Raw genomic sequence first — 12,270 nt, 5'->3', positions numbered from 1 at the left:
TGAGGTATTTTGTTAATTGTAGTTCTGTATTATGGTAGTGGAAAATATAATCCTAACCTGCTACAATAATAATGTCTTATTGTAGTGATAATGTTTTTGTTGAAAGTTAAAACATTTTACTTTTTTAACTTATTCTAGAAATTTTTACATTTTTTGTCGAAAGTATAGAGAGATATATTTTAAAGGGTTTGACAAAAATATCATTAAAGTAAAATTCTTATTAATCATGTAAAATAATAAAGTCTAACAAAAATCTTATTAAATTGATGAAAACAACATTTATAAAACAATTCAAATCATTCAATCTAAAAAAAGAATTGACATTTCAACTAAATGATAAAGAAATAAGATCTATTTCAACCAACTTAAATAATAAAGAAGATTAAGAAAAGTTTGACAAAAATCTCATTAAATTAAAATTTTATTAATCAAGTAAAAAAATAGAAGCCTAACAAAATCTTATTAAATTGATGAAAACAATATTTATTTATGATTAAACTAGGTAGTTATGTCTTATAGGTAGTGACTCATTTACATGATTAAGGATTGTTTAATTAAATCAAAGTTGGTCAAAATGTTTAATCCTCCTTAATATTCTTTATTATTTAAGTTGGTTGAAATAAATCTTATTTTCTTTATCATTTAGTTGCAATGTCAATTTTATTTTTTGAAAATTTAATGATTTGAATTGTTTTATAATAAGTTAAAAGTTATTAGATTAAAAAAATTATAATCATTTTTTTTTTTAAATCAAACAAAATAGATAAAATAAACAATAAATTTCCAAAAAATCTCATTAAAGTAAAATTCTTATTAAACATGTAAAATAATAAATGTGTGACAAAATATTATTAAATTAAGAAAACAAATTTGCAAAAATATATGTTATTAGACCATATAATATTTGTTGTGCTTTACAGGTAGTGACATATTTATATGATTAAAGAATTATTTAGCTAAATTAGAGTTGGGATATGAGAATACCTTCCCCTCATATGTATTATTTAGTCTAAATTAAATATATTCAACTCAAAGCATATGATTAAAGAATTATTTAGCTAAATTAGAGTTGGGATATGAGAATCACTTCCCCTCATATGTATTATTTAATCTAAATTAAATACATTGAACTCAAATCCTTACAATTAAGTCAAACTTGGTCATATGAGAATCTCATTTATTTATTTTTAGATGTAAACGTAGCACCTAGCCATTTGGCATATGACCGTCTCTTCCCCTTCTATGTAGTATGTATATTTAATTTAATATATTTTTAACTTGAATTACCAAGCATCATGGCTTAATCTTCTAACATAAATAAGTTTTCCCTCCCCATTATGTAAGATGACATTTGCATGACTTGTAATCATGGGAGGCCCTTGAAGTACCAAGCATCATTGCTTAATCTTCTAACATAAATAAGCTTTCCCTCCCTATTATATAAGATGACATTTGCATGACTTGTAATCATGCAAGGCCCTCCCCAAAAAAATATGAAATTTAATTTAAACATATATTCCAGTTTTAAGGACAAGATGTGGGATGCTAAGGAGCTGGAGGGTAAAAGGAAGCTAAGGTACTATAAGGAGGTGATCAACCCCACCCTCGATAACCAGAATTATCTCTCTATGTTGACTTTCACTAAGAAGAAATGAACATCGGTAGGATTATAACTAATTCTCATGAGCTTCAGAGTGAGACCGAGCGGTGGTCTACTCCCAAGACTCCCTGGGATGATAGAATTTGTTAGATTTGTGATACTAAGAAGGTGGAAGATGAAAATCACTTCCTTTTAGACTGCTCGGCTCTTGCCTAAATCCGCTCTCAATTCTCTATCATCAACCACACCTCCAATCTTCTTGAATTTTTTTATTAACACATGGTGAATCGGTAACTGCCATGCCTAATCTATGGGAGACCTAGGATCAATCCTCATAGATGCCTCTATAACACCAAGAGTACATCCAACGACCAGCAAGTCAGATATACTAAGATCCTATGATTTTAGCAAGAGCAAACTCATGTGCCGCCAAGGTGGGGGTGGGAAATCTATTCCTTGAGCCACCACCACAGCAGATCATTGTACTCAATGAGATTTGAACTGCGGTCTCTTGAGATTCTCCCAAGTAGACTTATTAAGCCAACTTAAATTAGAGATCTTGAAACGCTTCTTTCCCTTCTCTTTGATCACAGAAACAAGATTTTGAAGAATGAAAATTAGACTCACTTTTCTTGAGGTCAGGTAGACCACATTGGTCGTAGTGGACGTTAATCATCACCATCGTCATCAATATTTTTAATATTTCATAGATAAAAACACCTCTTTGCATTACACAAATCATTCATTTTTTAGTTAAAAAATATATATATATATATATATATATATATATATATATATATATATATATTATATAATTTAGGCTTAATTTTATTTATTCATTATTAATACAAATAAATATAAATATATACCATTTAAAAAATTAAAATATAAAAATAATAATAACATTTATATTTCGCTAACTCCACAAACTATTATAAAATGAGTTGTCTTTAGTGAGACATTTTGGAACCTTTTCCGATGGGTTTTCCGATCTAATTTCTCTAAAATTTGGAATTTATTGAAATCACGATTTTGATGGGTAACCCCACAATCCAAATTCCCTAGGGGTTTTTTAGGGTGTTGAATCCATAAATATAGTAAAAAAAAAACTAGTTTAAATAACACAAAACGAAATTTCACCTCAAATTCTCCGCCAAATTGTGGGAAAATCCAAAAGGTTGCACCAAAACAACTCTATTATAAAATAATTAAAATATCAGAAAATATTATGCAATAATTGAGCCGAGAGGCTCATTCTACAAGCCAGTATGAGGGGATGCATAAGTTTGTCTATCCATCCGTGCCCCTAAAAAAAAAAAAAAAAAAAATGTTCTAAATAGAAAGATCATGTTGCCTTTAATTAAAAAACAATGAATATGTTGTAAAATAATCAGAAGTTTAAAAAAATGTGATTGAGATGTTTAAATCTCATACTTTTCAAAAATATTTCAACGAGATATTTAAATAGATTATTTGATATCTATGTTAATTAATTTATCTCGATATCAACTTCATATATATCTATATATAGAAAAAAAAAAGTTAAGTTTTTATAGTTAAAAATTTTATTTGGTCCTATATATACTCTATTTAGTATTTTGCACTCTAAAAAAATTTGCATGTGAAGAAATTTGATCCCTCTCAGCTCATATTAGATCCATACTTAAAATGGATCTATGTTAGTTACATAATCAATTATCATTAATAAGTCTAACTTAAAAATTTATATTCATTAACCCTCCATACATTTAATCCAATGAAAAATGACTTTCAAAATACACATGGGTGGCCATACTTAGAAGCTCGTGCTTCCTGATATTCTTTTCCATTAGAATTATTCTAGACTCTCTCTAATTATAGAAATAGTTGGTGCTTAACAAGTTGTCAAAATATAATCCTTGCGTAATTGGTTCGATGCTTGATGTTCAATGAGGTTGCCACGATGCTTGTCCACTTCGATTTTTTTCATTTTGATTGGTATTGCAAATGGTGATCACAATGAAAAATAGAGCAGAACAGTACATTACGTTGAAGAAAATAACTTGCAGCCACATAGGAAAGAGCAGACTTGTCTTGTGTAATGGTCGAGGTGAAGTTATGGACAGCGCAGATGATCTTTTTCTATGCATATGATGGCACACAACCATAACAAATACATATATTAGTCAGGCATTAAATAACGACATTACCATCTGGCGGCACACAACTATAACAAATACATATATTAGTCAGGCATTAAATAACAACATTACCATTTTTCATATGTAGAAGCTATCACAAAGAAACAAAGGTAATATGCAACATCGATGTTTAATACATGCTTTTATGTAAAAAGTAATTGATAGCATAAATTATAACTTTAATTAAAAAATACTATTATTGGTGCTCACTTTTAAGAATTTAAGGAATTAGTGAGTATTAGTACATTGCTTACTTGTACATTAATATAAACATAAGTACTACATACATTTTATCAATTTAAGCACATTATGAAAAAAACCTCTACTAGAATCTACCTAGATTTTTTAGTTATAGTGAAAATAAGTAAAACCTTCAGTACCAATGGTGGGGTAATTTTGGATCATTTTGTCCAATCTTATAACAATAGAAATATTAATGAAAACCTCTCCTAGAATGTGTTTTCTTTGTATTTTTTATTTAATATTTATTATCTCAAATAAATTTTAGAAGGTAAATAAGTGAGATTGAAATTGAAAAAATAAAAAACATAGCAATAATTATCACCTACGACACTTGCACTTAATAACCATGACTTTTTGTGAAGGTCAACTATCTTGATACAACTTTAATTCAAACATGTTTAACCATAGTGATTTCCCCTAGAGTAAAGTCTTCTTAACTTGTTACCTTATTTAAAAAAAGTTGATAAGTATTATGCTTGTTATGCCTAGACAACAAAGGCATTTCATCCTCTAGACCAATAAACATTATAAATTAGTATATATATATATATATATATATATATATATATATATATATATATATATATATATTCCCTTTTGAAATGTATACAACATATGCTATGGAAAACCAATAACACTAGGGTTTGGTAAGCAATAGTAAAGATTTGGGGTTTAAAATTCATGGAGGGTATTATGTTGTATTCCATATTCATGTGATATGGGGTTCATTGCTCTTCATAAATTAAAAAAGATTTGTTAATTTTTTATCACTAAATACTTTAACATAATGCTTTGTCACTGTCTAGTCTACACTCATGAGCATATAGGTGACCATTTTAATTAATTGAATGTTCCACACTTTTTTAATATAGTAACTCTATATTATACTACATTATATATCATCTATTATGTATGTATGATTGTCAAAATAATTTAAAAGAGATCTTTTTATTAATAAATTTTATAAAGATATTGTAATTACTTTATTTAAAAATTTATATATTATTTTAGAAGATTTTTATTTGTTAATAATTTTTTCATTCTAATTATTTATTTGATGATAAATTTATATAATTTTAGAAAAAAATATTGAAAATCTTTTTAGATTAAAAAATAAATAAACTAAATCATTTTAATTTTAAATAGAAAAATCTATATAAAATTTTAGAAATTAGGATTAATATAAATAAATGAAAAAATAAAATAAAAATAAATGTTAATAATAAAAAGAATGATATAAATTTTCTACGGTGCATTAATTTTTGGTTGTAAATATTGAATTTGATGGTACTACCCAAGATAATTATACTTGTATAATTTACTTTAAATTCCCTTTTAGAAAGAGAATAATAATTTTAATCTAAATTGTAAAGTCAAGAGAGAAAATTATGTTTTGAAAATAAGTTGAATTATAATTTTAAAATGTCAATTTAGGCTTTTACATAGAAAAATATGTTTTGAAAATAAGTTGAACTATAATTTTAAAAAATGTCAATTTAGTTTCACTATTATTATAAAATCTTAATTTAGTTTCACTATTATTATAAAATCTTAATTTAGTTTCACTATTATTATAAAAAACTTGTTTTAATCATATAATAAAATATAAAATAATAACTATACATCAATTTTATAGGGTGTCATTAACGTGTTTGATGAGATAATAGTGATAATAGGAAATTAACTTGTCCTGACGATGAACCACACTGATTGGTTCGAAAGGCGTCAACAAAAAATTGGTTATATAAAAAAATTACTTATAAAATACATTTTCCTTTTAACTATATATATCATATATAAATTTTACACTTCCGTATTTACTGTTCGTGATTGTGAGAGAGCAACCTACAGTGATTGTGAGAGAGCAACCTACAGTTACAACAGAGATAATAACAAATAAATATTTATAACCAGATGCCCCGTACATTTGGTAGTTTAGAATGAAGTAAATGTATATTGTCTAATGATTTATTTTTTTAAAGTAAAAAAATAATGATGATAATTAACTTTTAACAAAATCAATATATTTTATAAAATAAAATAAATAAATAAAATGAATTTTTTTAGTATCAAAATATTATTAAATTATTTTTTCCAATGCTTGTGAGATAAACCGTTCATTATTCAACTACAGATCCTTATCATCTCTATTAAAATTATGTAAAAAAATAGTTCTGTTGCACATATGTTGTGGACAAAAACCCTCAAATTGCAACTAAAACATAAATATTCGTTCTGAAAATTTCGTTCCGAAGAATAAAAAAATAACCATTCGCGCTCCAGAGCTATTATGAGCAGCTGCTGAGAAGGAATCTATATCTTATGACAATTCTTTCAAGCGAGACTAATCCTTGCTATCAATGGAATTTAGGTCAGGGTGTGAATGCCATACGGTTAACTCAAGAACTTCCGCCAGATATTTATTAATAAAAACAAAAACAGGGCAGATCACAACAATTGAACACAAAGATGACTTTCTTCCAAGTTGAAGACATATTTTAGAGATGTTTCCACAATTTAAAGATATGACTTTCTTCCAAGTTGAAGACATATTTTAGAGATGTTTCCACAATTTAAAGATACAGAGTTCCAGAAGCTATGGTCATTCACATCCCCAATAAAATTTAACAAAATAGAAAAGGATCATGATTGCTGTCACTCATATGGAATTACTTGATCGATACAAAACGAACGAGTTTAGGGTTTACTCAGTGCCAAGCGAAGGAGTGCCAACCTCAAAATAATTTAATTCATTGGCCTATGGCTTGCAGGGTCAAATAACTTCCTGCCGTTTTATGACTTTTAGTGCCTTTCTAGGGTTTGAGCACCGGCAGACTTACCATGATTCATGTCAGAGAAAGACAAACCCTGGCCCTGGCCCTGATAATCATCATCTTTCCGATTCCCGTCGTCGAAATTGAGTTGGTAACTTGGAGGGTCATACCGGAATCTCGAGGGCCTCGAATTGTAAATGGTTTTGCCGTCTTCCTTGAACTTGCGAACTAGGTGTTTCAATTTGGGCCCGTTAAAGCAGCTTCCGGCATCATCGATACTGGATCCTGGCAATTCTCCAGCCCGTCTGACGCTGTTCCAGCCCTTGTTCCACCAATTCTGAGAATCCCCATCCATTGAGTTTGCGCCGGGTTTCGATCCCGGGAGCTTCTGAAGGCCCAAATTCCGTAGTAGGGAGCGTTCGTCGTCCGAAACGTAAAAGGATCAGAAGAAGGGAGAGCTTGCAACTGGTGGATTGCGAAGGCAGATATGACTTCCTTCGTCTGCGCTGCGGGATCACAACTGTGGAACGGCAATGGCTACATTTGTTGAGAGATTCAGCGTCGGCAAAATGGAGTTATGTAGGAAAATGGGGTATTGTTAATGGGGATAAAATAACTGGATGCCATTGTGCAGTAAATGGTAATTGTATACCTCTAGTGGTATATCTTTAGATTTAAGGAAGTAAATTATCTAATTATAAACAAATATGGCCACCCAGTAACTACTTAAAGCTAATTATTTGTTGCTTCCACAGCAAGATGCTGATGGCTGTCAAGACTCTGTTTCGTAACAGACTTTCGAAGGACTAAATGATATCCCTTGTTCACAAATTTCAAAGATATACATCAACAATTAATACTCAACGATGAAAAGACTAAAAATTAAAAATTTTCAATGATATTTACGGCCAAGAAATTAAAAATATGATATTTGTTATTAATAATGAAAAGACTAAAAATTAATTAAAGTAAATAAATTTATTAAAATTATTTTTATATTAACCAGGTTAAAGATTTTTAAATGTAAGTTTTTTTTTTCATTTTATGTTTGGTTGTGTGGTTTTATTTCTGCAATTACTTTTTCTCCGAAGGTGGCAAAACCTATCAAACTCAGGTGTCAAACCAACAGTGAGGACAGCCATCTCTGGCTGCTATCCGCGAATGTCGGTTTGACTCATCACCGTTATCAAGGAAAACCACGCCACCTGTAATAACCCGCTGGTGGTCCCTAAGGGAGCAGGCTTTCACTCCTGCCAGATGCCTCTGGGTCTTGGGCCGTTAACCTGTTTCCTTACGTCCGAGGAAGACGAGCTCTTAGCCAATTACTTATTTGAGAATGGTTATATTTTTTTATTTATCAATTTATTTACTGGAATTTATAATTCTCGTCTTTTTCTAATTGGATTTTTCTGCATTTTGTATTGGTTTTCATTTATCTATGTTATTAAATAAATGTCCTCAATGTATGATTACATTTGTTAGTTTGAGTAGAAATAGGGTTATTTTGGAAAAGATTAGTCTTTTCATTTCATGGTTGTGGTTTTTTCTACTTATGATGGGGGTTATAATTTTAAATTTCCCATACCCACTAGGTAGAACTGTGTTATTTGAATTTCACAAGTGTGATGCTTGATTTCCTCCAAGCATGTTTACTTTCTTGCAAGTGTGTTTAATTTCCTACAAACATGTTTACTTTCCTGCAAGTGTGTTTAATTTCCTACAAACATGTTTACTTTTCTAAAAAATGTGTTTACTTTCCTACACGTAGCTTTAGTCATTTTACTTCTAAATTTGTAAATCATTTCCAAGCTTGTGAACTACGTATACTGCAAAGTAATCATTGATACTACAACTACACAACAAACAATTGAAAGTAAAAGGCTTGATCTTCCTATACAATGTATGACAACTCAAAAGTTCTATACAAACCTTTGATTGGCAATTAAATGCACAGTATTTTGGTTTTATTTCTAAGTAATTAGAAAGGTAATTAAAAGGCCTTTTAGGTCTTAGGGTGATGACCTCTTCAATGATATGTCTAATAAATATTTAATGTTGTTCTAATCATGGTTCTTATGGATGCACTTAGTTCTGACCTAAATTCATTTCTTGATCATGTGAAATCTATATTCATGTTGTCTTGTTTACTATTTGGTACATTGCTCCTAACTAAGGGGTCATCAAACTAAAATCTATCTCTTATCCAAATTATTGGTTCTAGGCATCAAGGATGAGTTGTAAAATGTATGTTTTTTCTTTATGCTATTTAATTTTTGTCCTAGAGACCATAAGTTGGAGTCCCTCATACACCATGGCTAAGAGACACTTTTTTGAGGGATATAAACGATTCAAATGTGGGGTCATTTGTTGATCCAGGAGGATATTGGTGGCCACCCACCTATTCCACTTGGACCCCCACCATTGTTTCTTCTAGTTTTTAAGTTTCCTTAATTATAGCATAGTTTACTTTTTTTTGGCAGTTTTTCGGGTTCTGAACTTCGAGAGCAGTTTTGAGGCCCTAAATGACATTTTTTCGAAAACAGGGAAACGTGAATTTTAATCAAACATATGTACATGAAAGTTATATTCCTCATATAGATATTTCTAACGAGGCATCGTGTGCGTCAAATGGATATCCTATGCCAAAGTTACGACCCCGAGAAGTTGATGTACCAATTTATCCCAACGGGGCCCATAGTTTTGGTGCTTCATCTCCTAGGGTTAGGTTTTTTGATGTTTATGGTTTTCCATTGTTTTTAAATAATACATAGGCCTTCGAACCTCATTGTAACACAGTTTAGAGGCATGTAGCCGCCACATCTCTTCTCATAGATAAGCTACCATCACCCGAGCTAGTTAATTTCCATTTTGTATGTAAGCATATTTCAGTTCTTTGATATTAATGAAATGAAGTGTTATTTCTACCGCATCTCTGTATTTATGTGTATATCTATATTATGTTGTGTTCATGTTTAAGTTTGGATCAGTGGCATCTGATTTGTCTTATCTTTCTCTTTTGTTCTTTGCATGTCCCCAACGAGGTCAGAGTATAAGGAGTTAGGGCTCGAACTAGTTGAACCTTTTCAATACCAGCCTCGCAAATCTCGATGACCTACCCTGGTGGAAGAAAAGAAAGATGAGGGAGCAGGGGATCCTTTCAAAATATGACTCGAAGAAGCCCTTGAGTGAAAGAGGAATGTGATGATGGACAACTTTGCCCAAATCTTTCAGCGGCTACCCATAGGTGACACATCTTCTTCTAGCAGCCACTCTGGATCACCACTCCCTTTAAGGTATATGTTAATTTTGACATCCCCATATTTGAAGGTCACATACATGTGGATGCCGTAAATAAATGGTTAAATATGTTAGAAGGATATTTTTTGGTTCATGATTTTTCCAACCGGGAAAAGATTACTTTTGCACTCCTCAAAGCCGCCCCCCATGTCAAGGAATGGTGGGACACCTACTGTGAGAAGAGGGACGAGAGTGAACCCTCACTGTTTTCAAACTTAGAATCATTTTTAGGATGCAATCAAGGAACAGTATTACCCTATTGGGGGTTATGAAGATAAATACATAAAGTGGACCACACTACGGTATGGAAGGGACCAAGACATGCCAAAGTTCACAAATATTTTTCATACCCTTCACAAGAAGTTGAGTATCAAAGATTTTAAGTGACATTTGGTACTCAAGTACCGCGACTCCCTACACAAGCACATCCAGGACGAGATGGAGTTCTTGTACATCTCTTTGCTCGATGCTGCCTATTGATACGTTGTCAAGATTGAGCATAAATTTAAATAGAAGAAGCGAGACTTTGGATCTGTGAATCTGAAGTAAGGGGAAGGTGCCCCCAAACTGTAGAACAAAGGACAAATCCAAGACGGGGTGACCCAAGACAACCAGATGAAGCCGCAATCAAAGAACAACACCACGAAGATAAAGAAGGACACGAGAAAATGATGTGAGTTCCATAAGATCCCCACTCACAACACAAGTGAGTGTCAAGCCAAGTAGTCACTAGTGTTCGAGCTGAAGGATTCTGAATTAGATACATGTTTTGACTCTGAGCCAGAACCCGACAAGGGGAATGACAAAGGGAAGCATATTATTGACGCAGAGCTCAATGCCACCATTTCCACCACCAAGATCTAGAAGGATGAGCCCGAAGATCTAGAGGAGGGGGAGCACCTCTTCCACTCACAGATGTTGGTGAAGGGTTCTCCAATGCAGTTCATTGTCGATAGCGGGAGCCAACATAACCTCATTTCAGCAGAGGTTGTGAAGAATATGGGCCTATCGACATCAGCACACCTGTAGCCATACACCATCAGGGGGTTTCACCAAGGAAGAGATCTTCGCACCACCCAACAGTGTTGCCTTCCCTACAACATCAATCCCTTCACAGATGAGGTACTGTGTGATGTTTCTCCTCTTGAAGTTTGTGATGTATTATTAGGCCAACCATACTTATGGAAGCACCATGTTTTGTATGAGTCTAAGCCTTGCATTGTTATTATTACTTGGGCAATAAGTTGTACATGATACCTGAGTTAGCACCACCTACCACTATCTCTTTGAGCACTACGAAGTAATGCAGTAAGATCATTTCCCAAACTGGGAATTTTTTTTCCTTATGATTCGCCCTCAGAGAAAGAAGATGATTGTGGCCACGACCTCCAGACAAGGATCCTCTCCATAGCAGCTGCTGATGGACAAGGTCATGTAGGAGTAGAGGGACATCCTCACCTCACCCACAAGGGTACCTCTACACTGTTAAGTCAAGCACTGCATCGATCTAGCCCCAAGTTGCCACTACCTAATGGACCGATCTATTGATGCTCTATTCTAAAGAACGATGAAATCAAGAGGCAGATTCAGGATTTGTTGCAGAAAGGGCACATCAAGCTAAGTTCGTCAACCTGTGGGAGACCGATTGTGTTGGTACAGAAGAAAGACGAGACCTAGAGACTTTGTATTGACTATCAGGCACTGAACAAGATCAATGTCCAGAATAGGTATCTAATCCCACAGATTGATGACCTTCTGGACCAGCTCAAGGGGGGCCAATATTTGAACAAGATTAGCTTGAAATATGGTTATCACGAAGTACCGATTGAACCCTCTAATGTGTGGAAGACTACCTTCAAATCCAAGGAGGGCCTTTTCGAATGGATGGTCATGCCTTTTGGGTTGATGAATTCCCCTGCAACCTTCATGAGACTGATGGACAACATCTTGTAAACCTTCACCAACTCATTCATGGTGGTCTATTTAGATTACATCCCGATCTTCAGCCAGAGTTGGGAAGAACACATTCATCATATTTTAAAGGTCCTCCAAATCTTGGGGTAACACAAGTTGTGTGCCAATTTAGAGAAATGAACTTTTGGTATGACCCAAGTTCAATATCTTAGGTACATCATTGATGAGTGGGGTGTGCATGTGGATCGAGCCAAGATACAAT

The 12,270-nt window shown here is 32.6% G+C and overlaps 1 protein-coding gene across 1 annotated transcript; it reads right to left on the bottom strand.

The window, feature by feature from the left end:
* Nucleotides 1–6,595: 6,595 nt before the first annotated feature.
* On the bottom strand, nt 6,596–7,441 carry LOC149146691 (uncharacterized). The gene has a single exon (XM_089450044.1). The coding sequence runs from the start codon at nt 7,150–7,152 to the stop codon at nt 6,826–6,828; it is 327 nt and encodes a 108-aa protein (XP_089306170.1). The 5' UTR covers nt 7,153–7,441; the 3' UTR covers nt 6,596–6,825.
* Between the last annotated feature and the right edge of the window lie 4,829 nt (nt 7,442–12,270).

This window comes from Pinus tabuliformis, chromosome X (assembly GCF_031772625.1).
Source record: "Pinus tabuliformis cultivar Carrire ecotype Pingquan chromosome X, CPIR1, whole genome shotgun sequence".
NCBI classification, from domain to species: Eukaryota; Viridiplantae; Streptophyta; class Pinopsida; order Pinales; family Pinaceae; genus Pinus; species Pinus tabuliformis.
Note: the sequence above shows the minus strand (reverse complement) of the source record. Positions and strands in the feature narration are given on the sequence as shown.